This window comes from Clinocottus analis, unplaced genomic scaffold (assembly GCF_023055335.1).
Source record: "Clinocottus analis isolate CAN_PGR_092001 unplaced genomic scaffold, fCliAna1.0.p SCAF_15, whole genome shotgun sequence".
Taxonomy (NCBI): Eukaryota; Metazoa; Chordata; class Actinopteri; order Perciformes; family Cottidae; genus Clinocottus; species Clinocottus analis.
This window is the reverse complement of record NW_027175876.1, coordinates 14,446,390-14,470,976: the sequence shown is the minus strand read 5'-3', so window position 1 is coordinate 14,470,976 and position 24,587 is coordinate 14,446,390. Positions and strand designations below refer to the sequence as shown.

The window sequence follows — 24,587 nt, the reverse complement described above, 5'->3', positions numbered from 1 at the left end:
TGAATCGCAGTATAAGAGCAATAAACTCGGCCAGGTTGTGCCATTCACCCCCCCACACACACACGGTGCATTGAGTGCATAGGCAATGCGTCGTGTCGTGTATTAGGTAGGCTGGTCTGACAGTAACTCCCGGGCCACTTTTTTCCACTCGTCCACCCCTGAGCACAGCTGGCCGTGCACCTTGGCGCAGGAAGAGGCCGCAGGTAGAAGTACCAGTGTCAAGCAACAACAACAGCGCTGTGGCTTGTTTATGATTAAATATAACTGCAAATGTGAAAAAAAACAGTAACATAATAAGCATTTCACTCATCAGACGCACATAACCCTCTGTGAGTAAGGGGTAATCAGTAAGTCCTGAGATTCTAAACTCTACTTGAGACGCTAGCTTCACTGACCAATCTCAACGCATGTTCATGGTAACGCGGGCCCTTTGACCAATCACACGTCCAGAGTCTCGAGAAAGCTGTTTCATTTATTTTAACTAGGCTAATCTTACATAGAAGTGAAATGTGATTGGATAAAAAATGCTGTTAAACAGGTCCTAAGAAGCCATACCAGCGGCCTGAAGTAGCAGAGGAACAGATGAACGCACAGCTGCACAGTGCAATGAGAAAATAAGCAAATTGGAAAAAATATTATAATACATATAGTGTTTTTGTGAAAAAAAATTACATTATAAAAAAGCTATAACTTTTAAATATAAATAATAAAAAATGTTTTGTTGGGTGCTCTCTATGGGCCGGCCGCCACTGCATTTGACCCATCAGTATTTCGGGGAGCAGAGGGCTGCCCCTAGTGAGGCGCCCAGAGAGCAACTGGGGGTTCATTGTCTTGCTCAGGGACACTTCGATATGTGAACTATGGCAGACAGTCAATGAAGCGTCACACTTTTCAGAAACATTCAGATGCCCTTGGAGATCTGTGTAAAGTTGCACGAACAACTGTACATTTTTCCTATTAATGCTATTTATGGTGTTTGTCCAACTTATGAATTAAATATTTCTCACTTTTTATTTTTAAAGCTTTTGCATGTCTTAAAAAAGGCAGTGATCTAATAAAACAAAAACTATAATAATGAAAAAAAGAGTTGTAACTTACAGCAATTTCCCGACAGGCAGACATCGATATTCCAGTCCCTTCTATTTGCTTTAGTGCGTAGTCCTTCTCATCTTTCCTGTGGGGATGAAAAGTGAAAATTGGAGAGCAACAATACTAGAGGCCACACAGATTTTCTTTCTCAGTGTCTTTTTTAACATTAACTTTAAGTGCTCAGTTGTCGCCCGGTCACAGCCCGGAACACGGAAATCATGTCATGTAAAAACAGATGTTCACGATTCAAACCTCATTTCAACCACTGCTTTCACTTTCTCGCATTTTCAGGACCAGCGCTTGTGAATCACTTTTGACCATTAAAAGCAGTTCAAAGGTAAATGTAAGGAGGGCGGTTTGAAGCGCGCTTAGCAGGAAGATATTGATTCATTGAGATGACCAGTGTGAAATACAAAAGGAAACTATTTCTATAAAAACAGTGCAAAGAGGCACAATTTCAAAATGTAAAGACAATTTGATAATAACAACTTTATTCAGCGTACAGCCCACACAGTTCAAAAAGCTCCCTGCGGTGCTAAGACGGAACCCACTTCAGCCAAATTTTGCACTGGACATGGTCATAGCTTAGCCAGAGCTCTCGGGCACACATACCTATCATACTAATTGGGCTGCACGAATGCTCAGAGGATCTCGTAACACTTTATAAAATCTCCTCATATGAATTTTGTAAAATTCAGATAATTTAATAGGAACTCCGCTGTACAAAAGCAGAGGGAAAAATATGACAAAAATGAACTCCTACAGTGATTTTAACACTTCTGAGCACTGCTCTCTTAAAGAGTAATACCGCCCAAAATAAAAAGTGCCAATATCTCAATGGCGTGGGAACGTTGAATCAATATCTTTAAACATTGAACACATTTGAGTTTCAGAGAGTTTTGAGTTATCTTTCTTTAGTTACTTTTTTGACTTTTAGACCAGAGGAATGTATAATTTTTGAAAATGGCCGTTCTTCCCTTTTAAGGCCTGGTAAATGAAGCCAACTTCAAAAGAGTCTGATGGGGCGTCATCTCACATTACATTTTGTAATCGGAATTAATCTGCAAATTAATTTCTTCGCTCATCAGTTGATTTCTTGCTCTTTAAACTGTCAAAAGATACTGAAGCTGAGGGAGACAGATTGCATGTTGATTCTTGATTGCATTTTCAGATGTTTTGTTGTATCATATACAAAAAACCTAAAAAAAAGAAATCAGCATATAAAATCCATTTTCTTTTATCCAATCATATGTATTCAAACTGTATCTTTTATTATGTGTGAGAGGCACTATTTTTTGAAAGTGCTATATAAATAAAGTGTATTATGATCATTTCAGAGGAGCAGATTTGTTTGACAAATGTCTCAAACAGTTCATTGATAATCCAAATGTATGCAAATTAAATCATTAATCTCTCAAAATGATGTTTCATGGGGCGCCGTAAATGTTTTGCAGCCGGTCGCCTTTGCTTGCAGGGGAGAAAATGACCACAGTGGATAAACGGCCAATCAGAGAACTCCTTCTCACCGACTCCCTCTAATGCCGATTCAACATGCTGGAACAGCTGCTCAGAGGTCCAACAGTGAAGGACGCTGTAGCAAGATCCACAGCTGATGGTCAGCCAATCAACACCCTCCGGGTAACTGTCGTCGTGGTCATCCAGCCTTCACTGCGCCTGTTTTTGCTGGCTTCCTGCGTGCTAGCGACGGCAGCAGCAAAAGGCTTCTGAAATTACATCTCCGCGGTTTGCGCGTCACATCATGTCTCAAAAGATTTGTAATGCTCTGGTCTGCGGCAGGGGCGGACTGGCCATATGGTAGGACAAATTCCGGCCCACCTCCATCACCAATCAGCCCAGCCCCCCCCCCCCCCCCCACACACACACACACACACACACAACACTACTAATACCACTGATGTTCACACCCCGTGGTATTGTAGTAACCCTGGGTTAGGAAAGTTACAAGACGTTAGCTTACCTATTGTGTGGTTTATTCTGTAACAAGAACAGGCAACTGTGACTGACAGGCTTCACAGCTCATGAGACCTTCACTGACCTCCTGAAACTAGTCATTACAATAACCAGACTTCTTATCTAGAACAACTTCTTCCTAGAACAATTTGTTCCTGTAAACAAAATAACACAACGGGTGACACTCAGTCCGTTACAGTATGTTCTGTTAATTTCTACAATGTAGTTCATACGAACTCTACCCTCTGATTCCAGTTTCTTTATTGTGCAGCGTGCCGTGTATTGAGTGGGCTGGTCTGACAGTAACTCCCGGGACACTCCACCCCTGGTCTGCAGATGCACTGGTGACTGGCATCATGAACCTATGCTTAAAACAACCACCAGAGACAAGCAGCACTGCAACTCTCTGAACAAAGTTTGCTTTGGAAACAACGCTTTGTGTGTTATTATCGTGCACTTGTAGTAGACCTGATGTGACACACGAACAGGGATCAGTCCTAAAGAACTGAATAGAACGCAACTAAACTTGAAGATATAAAAGAAAGTTATGTTTTGCCACTTAGGACAGTTAATAATTTTGCAGAGTGATCATGTTTGAGCATTGAAGGCAATGACCCCAAATTTGATCAGTGAACTCCCCTGCTGTTGTCAGATGATGATTTAGCTTTTTTTAGTTTTAAAATGAGCTTGAAAACTGGGAACTTGGGAAGCAAACCGGTCGGAGTTGTCTGCTCTCCATTTCAATTTGGGTCTCGTCTTAACTCGGTAATCGGACCGTAGACAATAAGCAGAAGGGATGTCTGGCCTGGATGTAAATGGTGAATGGATTGTACTTGTCTATAAGAGTCTTTTTCACTACATGCATTCATCCGTTCATATACTGATGACAGGAGCTACCATGCAAGGTGCCACCTGCCCTTCAGGACTCTAACCTAACATTCAATTTATTTTGTATAGCTCAAAATCACTAATAACAAACGGTTTCCTGGCTTGCCTCCGGCGTAACAATGTAAATGGAGACAGGAAGTAGTGCACGAGCACACCACTTCTGTCAGCAGTATCATTAGTTTGTCGTAATATACTGAATCATGGCCACTGTATCGCGATACGTATCAGATCGCCACATTCTTGCGAACTCACAGTCTTGCCATGTCCAAACATTAATACTGATTTGATGTATTACGCATGCAGTGAAAGGCGGCTTATGATGTGCCTGGACCATATTTACTGTATTCTCAACATTTGAGAAAAGAAAAATAGGATCTTTATGTTTTGCAGTGTTTTATTTTTCAGCTGATGACAACTCTTCTGATAACAGAGCCAAAATGATAGCAAACAGGTCATGTGGGCAGCAAAGAGATGCACCCACATTGGTGCTTTTGTTAATCGTAATGGCTCCTACAAAAGGCGCTAGACTGTATGGAAACACTGACAACATATCTTCACATCTCGTCTCAGGCACACTTGTCTTTTTTACTGCCAGCTGGGTAAAGTTGCATATATTAACTCAGTGTGAAGCCAAGAAACATTTAAAACAGGTATGTGTGATAATTCATTTCTGCTGTAACAGGATCCTGTTACCTCAATGGGTTCCTCACCTGCACAACAACTCAGGACTCTTGATCTTCCGTTGGTAACAAACTTTATTGCAAACCACTTGCACGGACCGCCTGACAGCAGTCACCTCCAGTCCTCCTCTCAATGTCTTTCCTTTTGACCTTGTCTACAGTCTCTGACAATAGAAATACAGGCACTCCACATTCCAAGGACAGAAACAACCATAGCATTACATATAACAAATTCTAGTATTGTGTCAAAAGTATTTAGTTGAAGCAACGTAGCTGTCAGGGCCATTGCTTTGAACACTAAAAAGAAAAGAATTTGCATCTCTGCAGTAAAAGTGTGAAGTTGTCTACTTGCTGTCCTTTTCAATGTTTTCTGTACATTGTACAGTCATTTCAAATTTTTTGATGGATATATATAAAATAAAATTATATATAATTTTGTAGTATCGTGAAAAAATATGTAGACGTAAAGCACCACTACAGCTATTAGCTACTTCACTTTCTTCTCAGGACAGTTAGACTAAATGCCCAGGCGGTCTAATGTTGCATTTAACCGAGCAACAAGGTTTTATAACACCTGCATGAAACAATAACGCCGAAACCCTACGTTTAAATTATTATTTCAAGTTTACTGCCCTAATCTAAATATAGGTACCTATTGTAAGCGTAATTTTTTTTTTTCTAATCCGGACTAAACGATTTTGCCGGTAAAACCAAGCTGCTGGAATTCACACCGCTGACCACGTGTTTTACTTTAACCTTGTGCTGGGCTACCTAGTGTCTCAGAAGTGATACCAAGGGGCCTGACCAAGAGTCAGTATGTGACAGGTTGGAATGAGTATGTGTTGGAATCAGTGGTGGGCCGTCTAAGCCTTCTTTAAAGACCTAAACAGAATCACAAAATTATAACTTTTTAATAATTAGGGTCCGAGCGACTGACGTAGTCAGTCCAAGAGGACCCTATTGAAACGAAGGGGTATTATTACTACGTTTTTTCCTCTGACTTTTATTTTTCCACATTGGGCGCCTTTTTGAGAGACTTGTCATACTCAAAACTCATCAAATTTGGACCGCTTGTCAGGCCTGGTGAAAATAGCCATCTGATATAGGCATAAAAAAAAAGTAACCAAAAATGTCTCTCTCCCGGCCCCGCGACGCCCTTCGCCCAGATTGTCCAATTGACTTGAAAAAATTCACACATGTCCAGCTCCACCTGCTCTAAAAAAAAGCCTGCCGGACCTATAAAGTCCGCTCACCAACATTTTCCGCCATTTTGTATTTTGTGAAAAACATGTTTTTGGACTTTGATCTTAGAACGCTTTGTCCAATTTATACCAAACTCTTTGAAAATCATAAACAGAGCTGTATCTTCAAGACTGTGTTGAAAGATTTTGAATATCTCATTGCGTTAAGGAAAATCAGACCAATTAACCTTTTAGGGGCATGTCCTATTTTTAAATACTCATAACAGTAAAACTATATGGACTAATGACTCCAAACTGTGTATGTGCACAATAATTTCGGCAATTTGCGATTTTTGGCGCATTTGTCATTTTTTGCCTGTTTTTGCCTTTCTTCTAAATGTATCTCCTCCTACAATTTTTATCTGATCGACTTCAATTCTGTTCAGGGATGATCTAAAGACTCTTGAGAATATTAATTGTGCTTTGTTCGCGTTTTCACTAAACGGCCTTGACGTGACGTGGACCCAAAGACACACCCATTTTGTGCGTTTGCTATCTGATAGAAACCTGTTGTAACTCCAATGCACATCATGCAATCAGCCCAAAACTCCTCATGGATGTGTGTGTATATATATATATATATGTGTGTGTGTGTGTGTGTACATGTGTGTGTGTATATATATATATATATATATCTCTATATATATATATATCTATATATATATATATATATATATATATATATATATATATATATATATATATATATATATATATATATATATATATGTGTGTGTGTGTATATTAGGGCTGCAACAACGAATCGATAAAATCGATAAAAATCGATTATTTAAAAAGTTGCCAACGAATTTCATTATCGATTCGTTGTGTCGCGCGATTATTACGCCGCTCAATAAGTCGCGGAGATGTTTGAGTATTGAACAAAACAGTTGAGCGGAGCACCGCAGACAGGAGGTCCAGGAGCTTCCGCAACGCGCTGTATCTTCTCGTATGTCGCTGTATAGTCGCTATGCGTGTACAATAACTTAAAAGCTAGGCTAACCGTTGTCGTTAGCTCGCTAGCTAGTCGTTCATTCCTTGTGTTTGAGCCACGCTGTTGGGTTAGATAACGTCTTCATTTTAAAATACCGCGGAGCTTCAAGAGAAGCAACGCGTAAATATCTCCTCTGAGGTGCAGAACGCAGACCTGCGTCCAACAGTCTGATATAATGTGGCTTCATGCAGAGGAAGTGTTGCTGGATTTGTAGTTCGATATCTAATGAACAACCTTTGTTTAGGTAAATTGCTGTCCGTAAGTTATCCGTTGGTACATTGAGTGTTACTTCTGGAATTCTGAGTGTGTACGTCTGTGTCTGTGAGTGTGCGTGCGTGTTTGTGAGTGTGCATGTTTGTGAGTGTGTGTGTTTGTGCATGTGTGTCTGTGAGTGTGCATGTGTGGAGAGAACAAGTTCTGACGTTCAAACAAATCCTGTTAAGTTTTCTGATTTGTATTTCTTTATTTTTTATAAATTCTTTATTGTTAAGATGTTTTGCACTGTGAATTTTTCACTGTCAGTTCTGTTTTTGTAATAAAAGGTTGCAAATTAATGTTTTAAAATTATTATTTTTTTATCCGATTAAGCGAAAAAATAATCGACCGATTAATCGATTATTAAAATAATCGTTAGTTGCAGCCCTAAAAACATTCAAACATGGACTCAGGGAATGGCTTGTTGCCCATCAGGTCTGCAAGCGCTAATGTACTGTTTGTCTATTCAGAGTAAGTGTGTATTTGTCTTGTTTGGTGTTTTTGTAGTATGTGCCTCCAGTGTTTTATGTATCCTTCTTAACATAGTTTTGTATATTTGTTTTATGTTTGTTTTTGTTATATGTATTCTCAAGCTGCCATAAAAAAAGGTACAGCAGATATAAATTAGCCTCTCTGGCTAACTCTGGCGCACTTACAGTATACTGTTGATCAGTGTGCATTATCCCTGTAAAATAAACAAATAAATTAAAAGTTATTTTTATAATGTTTTTATAATGTAATTGTTTTTCACAAATACACTACATGTTTTAGAACTATTTTCCCCTATTAGCTTATTTTCTCATTGCACTGTGCAACTGTGCCTTCATTTGTTCCTCTGCTCCTTTCGAGCTCTTGTATGGCTTCTTAGGACCTGTTTAACAGCATTTTTTATCCAATCACATTTCACTTAACTTTATCTATGTAAGATTAGCCTAGGTAAAATACATGAAACAGCCTTCTCGAGACCCTGGACGTGTGATTGGTCACAGGGCTCGCATTACCATTAACATGTGCTGTGATTGGTCAGTTAAGCTAGAGTCTCACGTAGAATCTAGAATCTCAGGACTTACTGATGACCCCTTACTCACAGAGGGCTATGTGCATCTGATGAGTGAAATGCTTATTTTGTTACTGTTCTGCTCTCGGCGCGACTCTCGACCGGTGCGCACTGTCCTTAGTGCGCATCAACCGCGTCACCAGGGCGGGGATTGGCCCACGTAAAGGGCGTCAAAGGTCAGTGGTGATGTCGGCAACCCACCCGACCCCTCTTGAAACACGGACCAAGGAGTCTAACGCATGCACAAGTCAGAGGGTCTCTGAAACTCCGTAACGCAATGAATGTGAGGGCCGGCACACACCTCACACCTTGCTCATGGCGTCTCCTTTATTTTTTCTCGTCATGTGGAGCGGCTCCCCTTTTCCCGTATGATCGTGGTGGAGCCTTGTGGCAGAGCGGTTGGTGGATAGACTATGAACGCACCGCGTATTGAGTGTGTTGGTCTGTGACAGTAACTCCAGGGACACTTTTTTCCAGTCCACTTGTGATGTGGACTATATGGCACTCATTGAAGACCTAGGTCTCAAACCCACGGCCCACCACTGGTTGGAATATATCGGCTGTCTCACTGTATTTCCTCTTTAATCTGCCCGGCGTCTTTCAAAGAAGCAGTCGGATGCGCTAATTACACTGTATCTAAATCCATAATACCCTTGAGGATGTGATTACCTCACAGCATTAAATAAAACTCACAGTATTACGCTGGAGACGAGTGCCTGCGTTCACCTTTTGACCTCATGTCAAGTCTCTATTATCAAATGTTATAGCGGCAAACACGATAAGACCCCGCCTGCAGGGTTGACTCAGTTTTACAACCCGGCGAGACAATAAAGACAGGAAATACACACAGAATATTCTGTGTACATAGAATACTGTGTACATACAGAATATTCTGTAGAAAATCAGTCTTTTTTCTTTCAGCTAAACAGTCACATACACAAAATCACTACCCCAGCACTGATACCACTGTGATTCACACCCCATGGTATTGTAGCGACCCTAGGTCAGGAAAGCTATGAGACGTTAGCTCACTTATTGTGTGGTTTATTCTGTAACAAGATTACAATAACCAGACATCTTATCGAGAACAACGTTTTCCTTGAACAACTTGTTCCTGTAAACACAATAACACTTATAACATAACAGGTGACACTCAGTCCGTTACAGTATGTGCTGTTCATTTCTACAATATACTTCATACTAATTTTACCCTCTAACCCCAGTTTCTTTATTGTGTGGTCTTTCTCTTATCATTATTATTCTCTGTATAACCGTCTCATACTAGCCCAGAGTTAAGTACATTCATCTAGAAAACTATATCTACCTTGGATTGTTACAATAAAGCAGTATCATTTTATTCCATGTGTCCGTACAGGCAAATAGGTGGATCCTAATGTTATTTAAAAAAAACAAACGTATATGATGTATCTTCTTTGTAATCGTCCAAATTCAAGTTAAGTCTATGGGTATAGTTCCAAATAGGCCACTGACTGGTCGATACATGCGATGCATTGAGTGGGCAGCGCGCAATGTAGTGAGTCGGCTGGTCTGACAGTAAATCTTGGGCCACTTTTCCCCCCAGTCCGCCCCTGCCAGCAGCCCAAACAAACTAGGATGTGTTTAAAAATGAGAAGAACAACATGAACAATGCATGCACTACTTTGGCCAATTCCAGTATGAACCCCATTTCACAATGGTTACGCCACGGTTTTAAGTACTATTATCAATTGGGAATTTGCCAATTGTACGAGTGTAGCAACAAATAGTGACACCGCTGGCATAGCAGAGCAGAGCGTCTGACTGGCGCTGGTATTTATGTTGTATTGCACTCGGCACGTGCTGGACGGTGGTAGTGTAAAGCCGTTTTAAAAAATAGAATAGCGAACACGATTACATTAAAGTGGGAGTCTCGAAGAAAACAAACGTTTGTCAATGCATAGTGTTACAAAGGATAGGCTGTTCGGCCCGCGAAAAGACGCTGAAATGTCCCTTTTGGGATTAACGACGATACCAGTGCGTTTAAATACAAAACAAATAATAATAACTAACGTTAGCAGCGCTTCTTTATTGTGTTGTTTTTTTTTTTGTGGGGGAGAAAGGGTAAGGGGGGGGGGAATGAGGAGGGAGGAAGGGGGTGACCGTTGGCGAGTAAGTGAGTGCGTTACATGAAAACAAAAACATAGAGACACACGGGTTATCGCTTCGGGGAGGTCCACACCTAACACCCCGGTCCACACACAGCCGCGGTGTCCGGAGATCAAACACTGTGCAGTCGGTTTCCGGTCCGCACAAACAACAACATTCATGGTTATCTTACCCGTCTTTGCGCTTAGCTTTATAAACGTGCCCGTAGGTGCCTCGACCCACTTTGCAACCTTCATATTCGAACAGATCTTCCACCTTCTCTCTCTCGGCCGCCAGCTTTGTTTTGAAGTCGTAGTCCATTTCAACCCATAAATACGTCTTAATTTACAATAAAATAAAATATTAATTATTACATGCATTAATTAAATAATCTGGTCGTTTTATTCCCCCACCATTTCCTTGTTTGGGACTTTGGTCTGCTCCGCTTAATGTTCACTGGCTCGTAGACGTTTCTAATTGTGCGCGAAGCACGCCGGGAAAGGTAGTTCTTTTGAACAGCCGCCGCAGTTCACCGACTCGTTGAGCAGGAAAGAGGAAACTACAGTCCGCGTTTCTCGCTGCGGTTGCGTGCTCACGAACTCTCATAAACAGTGGTTTGGATTTACAGGGCTGTTAGTCCAAAGCATATACTTTATACATGATGACCATCAATATTATGATGGTCATCGTTATTTATTATTTATTTATTGCCATCATGAATGGTAACCGTTATCATCAATTGCAACCGTTAAGTCTTTTCTGAGTGGTACATAGTATAGTATAGTGCGATGTTACATAGCATTAATAACATACTCAGACACGCATTTTTTTTCTTAAATGTAATTTGGTATACTGTAGGTATGTGCACAAAACCATTGAACACTCAGTACAGGCTGTAAAGAAAATAAATAGAACGTCACGTGAGGAAACTCCTGGTTCTACCATGAGTGACGTGGCCCAAAACCAATTGCATATCACAAACCAGAGCCTTACGACGTGGTTGGCCCAACACGAGAATGACGTAACGGCGACTACCATATAAATTCACTGCGCCATCTCCATTCAGTGCTCTACACAGTATGGCCGGCGATATTAGCTAGCACTCGCTAACGGTATTCTCTGAAAAAGGGAAGACGGTAACACAAGAAAATCAACACCTGGATTGCTTAAAGGACTGTACCTCAATAAATTATAACGGATCAAAGAAGGATTAATTGAGTTGTAAACGTTACAACCGAAGTTAAATATTTTTTGTTGGGTGTCTGTTGTCTCATGATGGAAGATAATGGTGCACATTTCTTCGAGGGGACCGAAAAGCTTTTGGAGGTGTGGTTCTCTCGGCAGGATGAGACCAAAGGAACCGGGGACCTCCGTACCATCCCGAGGTTTGTGCTCTTTGAACGTCTCACAAAGTGTCGCGCCAGTCCTCAGCAGCAGTAGCATATGGACATGTTGGCTGAAACGCCGGCCACATGCTTGGCTTCATTCCCGCAATTCATTCGTGACATGGGGCCAGTTTAACGTGACAACGTGATCTTGTTTTATTACATCCAGAAATCATGTATATGTAGTCATGAGTTCATCCTCCGTTAGTTAGCAAGTCAGCTAGTTAGCTAGGGTCCGTTCCGAGCTAGCAAGCCACATTTTGACACCATCGCCGGCTACCAGGGAGCAAGCTAACACAGGTAGTCAAAAATGGCCACCTCCCCCTTTACCAAGCTGAGTCATTCATTCTCCAGCAAAATAAACTATGTCATATAGCAGTTATAAACGTTGGGCACGCTCCCTCGCCGGTTATGGTGAGCGACAGCGCCACGGTAAACTGTTTATTAGCCACATTTAACGAAAGTTGGCACCCCGGTTATAGCTCACGGTTAACATTAGCTAGCTAGATAGCTAGCGAGATAGCTTGCTGGCTACTTCCATGGAGAAAACGTACACACGTCCGGCCGTCCTCTGCTGGTTTCGCACTCGCGCGACTGCATAACGCGTCTTTAACAGATAGGTCACCTGTCGACTTACGTTGGCGCCAACATTAGACGGGCTGGATTGTTAATACAACATACAAAAGTCAATCTTTTATTTTCCCCTATCGGTGCGCACGCGTTTTATTGCCATAGGTGTTGGGACACCATTTGACTAACCTTACATTACGCAACGTTACATTAAAGCGCAAAACATGTATATGACGCTACTTTATTTACGTCGATCAATGGGTCTTTCCTAATATTGTGTTGTGTCTTTTTTCTTGTAAATTAATGGGGAGGTTATATTTGTCTGCGTCATTTAACTACGAGGAGGGGATGGCCCTCGCTTAAGATGTCAAGCATGTGGTCGCCAGTCGTCCCCGCGTGTTTCCTCAACGTGCGGCGACGCGAGCTACACCGACGGGTCACTTGTACAAGTCACAGATCGCGAAAAAATGTATAAGTTTCTGCTCAACCAGATGGCACTTGTTTTGCATATCAAGAACGCGGATGAACGCACACGATGATCGCTATGATTACACAGACGCCAGGAGTGGGCATGTTTTTTTTTTGTTTGTTTTTGGGAGGCTGAGATCACATGGCTGTGCTTTTATCATGAGTTTAAAAAAAAAAAAAATCCACTGGCATGGCGCCCCCAAGACCTCCTGTTATAGAGTTCGGCCGCTATCGCATGTAGCGCCCCCCCATTTCTCCCCCTCCCCCTTAGTTCTGGTCACGTTCCCAGCCATGTAGGCGCTCTCCTCCCAGTCCCTGTGATTGGTTAGAGGGGTCTCCCCTACTGTGATTTGCTCAGAGGCACTTGGCTGCGTTCATATCTGGCCCGGGCGATTGGACATTCTGAGAAATTATTATTATTATTATTATTATTATTATTTTTTAAAGGCTGTTGAAACTGTTTATTGCTTGGGCCAATGTCAGATGGCTCGCAATTGCTGAGGGGGGCCATATCACTGTTTGGTGCTTAATGTCATGCCCACTGAAGGTAGTTTTGGATCCTTCAGTGTGAATAGGTTACTAACGGATGGTTAGCTGTTGTTGTTGACTGGTTTTAAAAAGCAGCCAAGTTTTTCTCAGTGTTTGCTGCATGTTTTTCTCAGCAGTATTTTCTCTTGATGGCAACCGCTTGACACCATCCAGCTGTCACAGCACTGCTGTATTATGTGAAATGGCAAGTTTCAAGGCTGAAACTGGTGACTTTTGTGGCCATTAGCCAGATCACTAGAGGTCGGGGGTTTTAGGAAAGTGTGTGACCGTTCAGGTGATTGAGGCTCGGCATTAATTTACAGCCAGAGGCCAGATTAACAGCTCACGAGGGACGCAGTCGGGTGGATCGGGCTTTTGCTGGACATCGGCCAATGTCCAAATTAGTCCACAAGGGCACCCGATTCACAAATGTGAAGCTCGCTCACATTACCGCCGCCGTCCTATCCTCGGGAGCCTAACCACCGCTGAAGGCCAGTTCATGTTGGGTCTAAACACTTCAAATGTTAATTCATGGCATCTTACATTTTTATCTGAAATAACTTGCCGTTGTGCCACTAAGCCTCTCTCTTCCACAAATCCGTCATTTTGTTGCGCCTTGTGTCTGGGGCCTGGATGAAAACTCTCCAGTGCTCTTTTTCTCCGTGGAGAATCTGATCCTTCTGAGCAACCAGAAATAGCCTGTGGTGTGCATTTCACACTGAAACGGGGCCTGTCTCCGGTAACGTTAGCCTTCTGCTATGATCCAGTACATTGCAAGAGTTCTGATGTCATCAAGGATTAAAGGAAATTTAAAAAAAATCCTTGATTGTTAACTAATGTCATGAATGCACAATAATGGCTAGAAGAGTAATTCACGTAAAAGTCACTGAGTTTTGGGTTAAAGCTCTACTTTTTTTCCACTGGCAAAAGCACATTTAACCAAATTGTAACCAGAGACAGTCAAATGGTTGAGGTGTCTGTAATGCCAATATTGTTGGCATATTGCAGTATTATTTGATGTTGCTTGAAGCTAATTTTTGCTAAAGTTGGGGAAAGGAGCGACTCGATGGCCAGTGTTGCCATTGCTGACTCTTACTTGACCTTTAGTTGCAATCGGTAGCAGGGGACACTTTTTTTTTTTTTAACATCAGTAGAGAGACACCTAAAAACAAAACGCAAACCTCCGAAATGCAATGTAATTTTTGTTTATTCGTTGAATTGATATTTAAATCTTGCCGTTGACGGGCAACACTGTCAGTTCATTGGTGCCTTTGCAGACTTGCGTGTTTTAGAGACAAGGAAGCAAATTGAGTTGTTTGACTCTAAGTCATGACTGAGTTACCAAAATCAGGAACAAATTGATTCAACTGACGAATTTTTTTGAGCTGGAGGGAATATGATCTTGCAAGCCACAAGACATTTATGCAAATGTCAGTGTCTCCCTTTTACTCCGGAATTTCAGCAAAATCGGCCAGTACGTGACTGATTGCTCACTCCTGCTTTCTGACCGGTGCTGTTGAGAAATGTGACTTGACTATTTCACGTTCCCCAGAAAAAGGCTGTCGACTGACTCCCATCCAATCTCTCGCAGAGTGAACTATGCAGCACTGGCTGCTGAATTCTCCATTGAGTGTTGTCTGTCCAGCTCTCTGCGCTTCCTACTGGGAATGGGCCCGTGCAGCCCTTCCATGGATTGTAATGAGAACATGACGCAGGTACAATTGCACTGCAGCTGTCTTGATTGTTGGTTGGAAGGCTGCTGTCATCGTCAAGTTGTGTTTGAGGTTTATTTTTTTCCCCACAATTTTTCTCCGGGAATGAATAAGTGGGGTTGATATCCATTCCGTTATCCAAACCACTTATCCTCTTTACTGTCACAGGGCGCTGGATCATTGGTCAATGGGCGAAGGCAGGGTACACCCTTGACAGGTCGCCAGTCCATCACAGGGCAGATAACCATTCACACCTACAGGCAATTTAGAGTCCAATTAACCTAAGCTGCATGTCTTTGGATTGTGGGAGGAAGCTGGAGAACCCACACTGACACAGGTAGAACATGCAAGCTCCACACAGAAGGACCTGCCAGACCTGCCATCATCAGTATCCAAACCCCGCCAAGACCAGGATCCGAACCCCAGACCCTCTTGCAGTGAGGCATCAGTGCTAGCCACTACACCACCGCGGAGCTGATATCCAGATAACACAAAGGCTCTTGTCCATATCTATTTGAGATTATTGCTCATTTGACTCCTGTCCATATCCATTTGAAAATTATTGCTCATTTGGTTCTTTTCTTACCCCTATGCCCCATAATTGCTCCCTCAATGTTGTGACTAGGATTGCAAAGGGGCGGAAAGTTTCCACGGGAATTTAGAAAAAAATAAATGTGCCTAAGTTTTTGCAAAAGCCTTTAACAGGGAACTTAAATGTAGTTGAGACCAAGACTATGTACGCCAAGCTCAGCTGGAAACTGAATGCAGCTGGTTGGGAACATTGTTTGCTAGAAACATAAACGTAAACATACAACATTTTGTTGTTTTTGAACGTCTTTGTCATCAGTGTTGCGTCTGAATGTTTCAGCCGGATGCCTGGCAAGTGTGAGAGCGCCGAGTTGCGTAGAGGCCAAGAGCGGTATTGCAGACGGGGAGAGATTTCAATTACAGCTCGCAACATTTTGAAAAAAATAACTGAACAAGTTCATTTTTTGGAACTGTGAACTTAGTTCAAAATTTTGAATTATGGACAATGGACTGAACTAGTTCATGTAGAAAGTGAACTTTCCCAACACTGTTTGTCATTAGCATATTGATTACTTGGTAAACTGAAGCCATGTTCATTTTAATACCAAGTTAATTTGTATACCGTAGACTTTTTACAGCAGTGAGAGTAGGAATTATGTATGCCCACACAAAAGTACACCATCATCTTGATTATTCATGGCTTTTGGAATGTCAAAAAAGTCATTTTTAAAAGTTGTATTATAAATGTTTGAATGCATGTCCGCTTATGACAAGGTAGATACAGTTAAATTACCCCAAAATTTCCAGTTAATTCCTGTTAATTCCCGTGGAAAGTTTCCAACTTTGAATATTCCCGGAATTTTTCAACCCTAGTTGTGACTTTATTATTTATTTGTTGCTGTTTTCATGGTTGTAGCTAAACTCGTGTCCACAATGTTTACTGAGGTAATGAATCAAGCGAGAAGCAGTAATTGTTTCAGACGACCATAGAGTCAGACAGGCCGTTAGAAAGAATGCAGGTTTAAGGCACTTCAGCATTGGTGTCACTTTTTAGAATCTGGAGGTCGCTGCCTGGGTCAGAACGACTCCACTTTCTGTCAAGTGTGTGTGTGGGGGGGAAACCAAAGTTGTAGTGGGATTTACTTCCATGTATTTACCAGTCAAAATCAAGTAAATGAATGTCAAAGTGCTGATCTTTCAATTTCTCTTTCTTTTTAGGTTTGAGTGGGACAAACTTTTGGAGAATGTGCATTGTTTGATCATAAGTGTGACAAAGTCTGACAAGCAGGAAGCTTATATACTCAGGTGAGTGCCGGGATCTTTTTTTTTTACACGCAGTAAGTCTCCTTGTGTTTCCCCAACTGATTACAAGGCAGGCGGGATTAGACAGCGGTCACCTGTAAGCCGCTTGCTTTCGACAGCACAGTCTCTGTCTCGAGTGATGAGGTCACAGGCGCGCGCACACATATCCATTACATGCTGCACAGCCTTCATTGTATGAATTAGATCCATGGTGAATTGTACAATCTAATGTTTTAAGGTTTTTTTTCCAAATTGAGAATAATAATTGAAAACACGATCAAATGTTTTTCTTATCACAGACAAAATGACTGATTGTAAGTCAAGTCAAACACAGGCTGCAAGAGTTATATTGCTGGTGAAGTAGTACTCCTAAATACCTCCATTTCTTGTAACCAGCGTTCAAATGGGTGGGGTTACTCACCTTTTCATACAAGCAAGTTGTACAACAGCGCTGTTGGAGTGCATCTGCCCTGTAATTACTGCTCCCATGTGGTTTTAGCCTCCTCCGCGTGGCAAGTTTGAACAAACATTTGGTCTTGCTGACTTTCGTATTTACAGATGATCGCTCAGTGGACCTAAAAGGAAGGAGGGGAGAAAAAAAGCAGCAGCAGTAGCACATGATTGGAATATTCTCTTTGTATAACTCATGACACGATGAGTACAGGCGTTTCACACCTTTGTTGTGCTTCTTTTGCTTCCACAGTGAGAGTAGCATGTTTGTCTCCAAGAGACGTTTCATTTTGAAGACATGCGGAACCACCCTCTTACTGCAAGCACTGGTGCCTCTGCTGGAACTCGCCAGGGAGTACTGCGGTTTCGATGCCATCGAGGTACACGTCCCTTTTGAGTAACTGTGAAAACGACACTTCATTCAGAGCCTGAATTGTCTTTCTTATTATTTACTTGGTGTGTTTTGTAAAGTCTGCTCTTGAGAGCTGCACCAAGGCAATTTCCTACCAACTGCGTAGTATTACATTTTTTTATTATTACCTGGCTGCAGATTCATCCCTCCCATTTTTTTCTTTTCTTTTTTTGTGCAGAATTTCTTCTACTCCCGCAAGAACTTTATGAAGCCAACCCATCAGGAGTTCCCTCATCGAAACTTCCAGGAGGAAGTGGACTTTCTCAGCCAGATTTTCCCAAGTACGCAACATTTTAAAACTTGAGCACCACCCGCTTTTAAGTCTGCCCTCCCCCCCCACACACACTTGAAAAAAATGCTCTAAAAATGCATTTGAACAAAATCAAAATGGTACAGCGCTTCTAGTACGGTTGCATTTTTTTTTTTCTCTCTCCCTCCCCCCTGAAGAGTGTTCCACCAATCCCGTCTTTCCGTGCTGTGATTGGTTAGGTATGTCTTCATCCACACACTCTGGTCACAGTATCAAAAGCAGCACATTGCTACCGCCAAATGAGCGCCAACTACATTTTTTCTGTAACCACTGTAGCATCAAAGCATGGTGGAACTAGCTAACTACCTAGCCAGCTGCAAAATGAGTCAAATTTAACAACGAATGCTTCATCTACACACTCATGTCACAGCGTATGAAATCAAATTGCAACTGACAGATAATCAGCCAATCACAGCGCAGTAGTACGAGCCAATTAAAGGCGACACAATTTCCTTTTATACAGTTTACGGAACCTGTAAATATATTTCATGCAGTTTATTTGGTTTGCTGTTATCAATTATTCAATAATCATTTTGTTCTTTTTCATATACTGTTTCCCTTTTACTAATGTTACAGACAATTGGTACAGTCAGTGATGCAAAAAGGCATTTGTTTTTCTTAACTGCAAATAACTCCTGTGTCAAATTAGTCCGTATCGTACGGCCGTGCCTAGACCTTCGCGCTACTTTAGAAACCTATAAGCACAATCTAAAGAAAACAGTTTTGAATTCCAGATTGCGTTGGCATTGGTTCTCAATGCCTGTCCCGAGCCCCTTGCATATCTGTTGTAGTGTAAAATGGGAAGGCTAAAGAAGTTGCCCTGTGCCACAGAAATCCAATAGATGCTACATGCATTCTCATAAGTATTTGAGATAGTGTGGTGTACGGTCATCATGAGGCCAGCTGCCGTAAATCAAACCTTTTTTCTTTTCGCTCCCTCCAGATGGTGCAGCCTACTGTATGGGACGTTTGAACTCTGACTGCTGGTAAGCTCCACACAATTTCCTGCACTGTTTGAAACTTTATCTATTGTCCACATCGTGTTGCTAACATCAGTGGATAATTCAGGAGCAGAAATATACTGTCTTAGGAATTGTCTTGTTTCTCTCAGAGTAAAACTCTAAATAAATAATAGTACAAGAAAAGGAAAATGCAGCCAAAGTTTGCATCTGACTGCGGAGTCTTCTGTCTTGCGATAAATTCCGCCATAGCAGGATGTTGCTACATGGTGATGACTGTACAATAATGAAATAAAAAGTCTGTTCTTTGAGTATTTCTGCTTTTTATGACAGCCCTTTTTAGAACCACTTTTTATTGTCCCGTCATAAACTCTGACACTCTGTCCTGACTTTTAAAGGTTGACTCCATCGGCGTCACTTTTCTGGGTTTTTCAAAACAAAATGTTGACTTAGTCGTTAGCAAAAAGAAATTATGTAGTACTTTTTTGGAAACAACTGAAAGTCTCTGTTACACTCATGTTCTGTGGGTAATTGCTTTTTGTTAATGGAGTCTGCCGACTTTGAAGAGAACGATCTCTGTGTACGTTAAATAGCTGTCATTGGGGAAAAAGAAAACCCGGTGAGTTGCTGCTCTGGGTGTCAGACCAACATGGCCACCACACATCAGTGACTTGATTCGCTACTGTACTGCTTGAGCGACAAATTACATTTATGTACTCAAACCGATATTTGAAATTTTTTTTTTTTACTATAACACTCAAGAAACATTGCTTTGGCATAAAAGCCCGCCCTTTTTAATAGAATAACCTTTTCGCTGTCTGCCACCCACAGGTACCTGTTTACCCTGGACTTACCAGAGTACTGGGAGAACAAGCATGCGGATCAGACGCTGGAAGTTCTGATGAGCGACCTCGATCCAGCCATCATGGACCAGTTCTATATGAAAGATGGTGTTTCTGCAAGTGATGTCACTCGTGTAAGTAGTCTTGCTGTCGCACAAAAGCCCAACTGGAGTTGTGGCGGAATTCTAGTTTTGAGACTTACTTCTCTTGTTGTAGATGAGTGGAATTCGTGACCTGATACCAGGTTCTGTGATCGATGCCACAATGTTCAACCCTTGTGGATACTCAATGAATGGAATGAAGACTGACGTGAGTTTACCCTTGAGTTCCCCAGCACCTTTTCTTCATGACAAATTGCCACAAGCATCTTTGTAACATGGCGGTCTCTGCTTGTGTCGTCTCCTCTAGGGAACTTACTGGACCATCCACATCACCCCGGAGCCGGAGTTTTCCTACGTCAGCTTTGAAACCAACCTCTCCCAGACGTCATACGACGACCTGGTCAGCAAGGTGGTGGATGTGTTCAAGCCAGGAAAGTTTGTGACTACGCTTTTTGTCAATCAGGTATGCGTTATATTTTTTTGGTATGCGTTTTATTTTTTTTAAATACAACCTTGATTCCATTGATGGATTTTAAATGAAAGTTGTTTCCTTTTGCCCCTGCAGAGCTCAAAATGTCGCAGCGTCTTTTCTCCCGCCCAGAAGGTGGACGGCTACAAGCGCCTCGACCGCCAGCTGGCTCAATTTAACGAGTACAATTTCGTCTTTACAAGCTACGCCAAGAGCCGTCAGCAGAACCAGCAGAGCTGAGGGTTGAGGATGAAGAAGAGGCATAAAAAGAAAGGCGGCCGCTCTAGGCTGTTTCCCCCCTGCAGCCGGCTTCTTCCCCCAGTAGAGAGGTTGTCGTCCTCCTCTTCCTCCTCCTCACTCTTCCTCCGCCCCAGCTTAGCCTTGAGTTTGAGTTGTTTGCATTGTTGTACCTGTGACTTAGACCTCTTGCATGAAAGCTCTTCTCTCTGTTTCGATATACTAACTCACTCTTGCCGTGATCTTGAAGTGCATGTAGAGGAATTGAACACGCTTTGTTTGCGGCCGCCCGCACACTCCCAGCGCGCCCGCCCCTTCCTGCAGGTGTCCCCTCTTATCCCCCACAGACAAGGCTTCCGCCCACACTAGGCCGGGGCTTCTGACATGCTCAGATCGGTCCGATCAGTTCTTCCATCGTGTCTCCCTTCCCCTCACTGCCAAAAAAGTGTCAAAATTCAACCAACCTGATTCGCTCACGTATTTATTTATAAATCACGAACCAGTTTTTTGAGTGCACTTTAACAAACCTGTTTGCTCACGGTACGAAAAAAGAAAAAGAAGGCTGACCTATTTTATTTCTTTCTGTCTAAATGAATGTATAAATCGTGGTGAGGTTTTGGCTGTTCTAATCGTCATCATTTGAGTTCCTACCTCTGATTGCCATACTTACTGTTTTAATGTTGCACACGTTAAATAAAAGGTTCTCAATCCATTGGTCGAATGTCAAGTGCACTAATAGGGAAACAAAATAAATATAAAGACGTTCTGCTTTGCTGGGCTTTAATTTTAACGACGACAACTCCCACAAGCGTTCACTCATTTGTGCTCCTACTTAAAAACAGACAATCAATCATGTGTTCCGTGCTTTCTTCCACCCTTTATCTATAAGAAGCCTCCAGGTCTTAGCCCCTGCCTCCCCATTTACTGCCAGTCATATTCAGCACTATAGTTTCCACATTCACATGAAGTGGTTAAAATGTTCAAACTGAATGTAGCAAACCCCCTCCCAACCTCCATCTTTCGAATGTACACATCCCTAGAGAAAAGCCTGGACCGGGTTTGAGCTGAATGTACCACTCCAGTAGAGCACACACACCTCCCCCTCACCCCTCGCCACGTCCCATACTCAGCAAGCACAATGCCGACCAACCTTTGTGTAGCTCGCAGCAGGTCTCCCACCATCCCATCAGACACTTTTTGCTTAGTAAGCCCAGCAAAGCTTTTCACATATAATATCCATCGTCTCTGTCTCTTTCCGCCCCCCGCCCTACAGAAAACTGTACTCCTCGCACAATAGCCGCCCGCCGGTCTGAGCATGTCAGGGTGATCCCGGATCATTCCACATGTAACAGCTGCATAAGCTGTCATTTAATGACATTTATTGTGCCCAGACATTTGTTTTGTTTTTTTCTTTTTTGTCAAAAATGTTACGTGTGTGTGTGTGCGTGTGTGCGTGTGTGTGTGTGTGTGTGTGTGTGTGTGTGTGCCCCTTTGTCCATTTGAGGGGTGGAAATCCTGTGACACTATGGTGCATGTGACTACTAATGCCGTGTTGCTTGACAGTGTAGCGTCGCGCCGTCTCTTCCTCCTCTTCGTCAGTAGGTCTATGTGCTTCACCTCCCTCCTCGTTTTTTTGTAAGTTTGTTTTTTACCAGCTGAAAGCGGATCCTAATGGGTTTTTAATTTTTTGGGAAAAACGCATTGACTTGATTTATAAAAAAAAACGAGTTCCCGCCCCCGAACTAACTGTATTAATCATTCTTCATGTTGTGGACAAGTGCTGAAGGCAGGTCCGGTTTCACATTTACTATCTTGTTGTGCTCAGTTTGCACCTCGGCACCTGGCGTCCGGCTACCACGTGGCGTTCACAACGCTTCTCCTGCCAGAGAATGCGCGTTTGAACCCCGAGTCAGACGCGGCAGCCTTTAACCTGCTCTCGGCCCCCATGGCGCAGCGCAGTCCGTTGTTTTGTTTTTTTTCTACGGTTGCATCCGCTTCCATGGCAGTGCGGTCATCACTTGAGGCACTTTGCGAATCAGTTGGACCAGCAGGTGAAGTCGGAAGAGTTTTCCCTGACAGCCCGTCTCTACTCTTATGTGAACTGCTGTCAAATGACTTGAGGTTATCCGCCATGACCGTTAGCGGTTCCTTTTTTCTTTTTTTAAAGTTAAAACTGCTCAAAATTACGCGAAGCGGTTTAAAGCTAGCTGTTATTAGATGGAAGTACATTTTAGCCTTGTTGTTGTGGATCATTATGCTATTTAATTTTTTTTTTTTATACAGTGAACTCAAAATGCTTTGTTTTGCAGTTGAATGGTAATAGAATTTTATACAAAAAATATATATTTTGTATTTTTTGCTGCGGACCAATCTTTTCTTCTCCCTCCCCCCCCCCTCCGCTCCATTTATTATTTTTTTTGTCCAAATGTTTGTGTAGTCGTGAAACCAGTTTGTTCTGACGTCAAGGGATGACCTTTTTTTCAAAGCTGAATCCTTCATGTTCATGTTTTTTTTTGTTTGTGTTCATTTTCACTTTCCCTTCTTCTGCTACTCTTCTCTCCAGAAGAAGGGTGAGTGAAAGCCTCTCCTCTCCCTTCCCCACCCTCCCTGGTCAGAGAAAGGGGTGCAGTTGCAAGATGTACTGAAGGAGAAACGTTGCTGTTCTAATTCTTTATTTTGCTGTTCTTTGGATGGTCAAGATGTGCTAAATATATCTGTGCTACGAGCTCGATGCTTCAATAAAAAAAAATGCTTATCTGTGCAACTTTCTGTGTTTATTGAAAAGCGAAGATTGGCCGTTGGACGGGAGAGGGGGGAAAGAGGAGGAGAAGTTGCATATTGAATAATATAAAACTAGTATGAATCATGACAATTGATTTACTCTGGATGGAAGACTTAAATATGTGTAAAAATGACACTTTGTTTCAGTTAGTGTCTCACTTTTAAAACATTTATTTTTTGATAAATACTGGACTCTTTGTTATTGGTTCATCAATTGCTTAATTACAAACTAACTACAGCCGTCAAAATGTAGTTTAAAAAAAGTCATATTTGCTACTGAAATAAGGTGGGGAAAAAAGAAACCGTCAAACCGGCAGCGCATCGTCATAAGTGCCAGTAGGTCGTATTATTTAATTTCCTCAGTTACAACCGAAGACCGACTGAGCGAAGCTACGTAACTGTCAGGGATAGGAACTTCAGTAAAGGTTTCACATTTGTAAAATTATACCACAGAACTGCATGCTGGGAAGTCCTGTCAAACTCCGTTGCGGAGAGTTCAGGCTATTGGCACGGCCCTCAACAATACTTTCTGTTCCTCATGTGGCCCTCAGGGAAATATAATTGCCCACCCCTGAAGTAGAGAGTAGGGCCGAGGTTCGAGAAAACAAACGAATAAAACATACACGGACCCTTGGCATCACCTTGAACATGCGCTGTTTACTTTTTGTACTAACGTGTCATTTGCAAGTGTCTGTATCATTTCAAGTGTTGATTAAAAAAAAAAAACTTATGTCAGTGGGACAGCGTGACTTCTGCTGTCAACGAAAGTAGGAGAAGAAGAAGACGCCATAAGCTCAGGCTAAAGCCTAAGAAAGGGACTTACCGGTGGATTTACTGATGACGCCTTTGGCATCTCATGAGTGAAATGCTAGTTGTGTTACTGTTTTTACATCTGCAGTTGTATTTAATAATAAACAAGCCACAGTGCTGTTGTTGCTGCTGGTCAAGCCAGGACAGATGCCAGAAGCTGCGCCGGAGATGTTTTGTGTGTGCAGTGTTTTAGTGCCGATTCATTTGTTATAACTAAATGTGACTGGTTGTTGATTTGGACAACATGCATTGTCCGTTAATGTCGCAGCAACGGCGAGATTGGAGGCATCCGACCAAGAAGCGCTGTGTGATTGCACATTGCCACGGAGCATTCGCTGTTAATAAAGCGCATACCGGTGGCGGTCCAGGTGCACCACAGTGGAGAAAATGCACCGGACGAGGAGCAGCACAGCAAGGGGAGAGC

The 24,587-nt window shown here is 42.3% G+C and overlaps 2 protein-coding genes across 3 annotated transcripts in view; one reads left to right on the top strand and one right to left on the bottom strand.

Annotated features, from left to right (window-relative positions):
• Positions 1-10,731, bottom strand: part of cdk19 (cyclin dependent kinase 19) — a 63,988-nt gene extending 53,257 nt beyond the window's left edge. Inside the window, exons 1-2 of the mRNA XM_068577435.1 lie at positions 10,493-10,731; positions 1,099-1,174 (exon numbers count right to left, since the gene is read on the bottom strand). Of these exons, the coding sequence (XP_068433536.1) occupies positions 1,099-1,174; positions 10,493-10,620 (204 nt within the window). The 5' untranslated portion in view covers positions 10,621-10,731. The remainder of the gene's footprint in view (positions 1-1,098; positions 1,175-10,492) is intronic.
• Positions 10,732-11,381: 650 nt separating this feature from the next.
• On the top strand, positions 11,382-23,336 carry amd1 (adenosylmethionine decarboxylase 1). 2 transcript variants are annotated; one of them, XM_068576728.1, is made up of 10 exons: positions 11,382-11,684; positions 16,709-16,795; positions 17,496-17,622; positions 17,833-17,935; positions 18,102-18,143; positions 18,908-18,950; positions 19,755-19,899; positions 19,982-20,074; positions 20,174-20,329; positions 20,432-23,336. In XM_068576728.1, exons 1-10 carry the CDS (start codon positions 11,572-11,574, stop codon positions 20,573-20,575), a joined length of 1,053 nt encoding a protein of 350 aa, XP_068432829.1. In that variant the 5' UTR covers positions 11,382-11,571; the 3' UTR covers positions 20,576-23,336. The 2 variants fall into 2 exon arrangements, with proteins under 2 accessions (XP_068432829.1, XP_068432831.1); XM_068576730.1 differs by lacking the exon at positions 18,102-18,143.
• Positions 23,337-24,587: the final 1,251 nt, after the last annotated feature.

What these genes read in the sequence shown, in the direction of transcription:
- amd1 (XM_068576728.1), top strand. Translation starts at nt 11,572, where the DNA reads ATGATGGAAGATAATGGTGCACATTTCTTCGAGGGGACCGAAAAGCTT. An exon ending in TCTCAGCCAGATTTTCCCAA is followed by an intron (nt 17,936 to 18,101) that starts GTACGCAACATT and finishes TCCCCCCTGAAG; the next exon opens with AGTGTTCCACCAATCCCGTC. An exon ending in CTGCAAGTGATGTCACTCGT is followed by an intron (nt 19,900 to 19,981) that starts GTAAGTAGTCTT and finishes CTCTTGTTGTAG; the next exon opens with ATGAGTGGAATTCGTGACCT.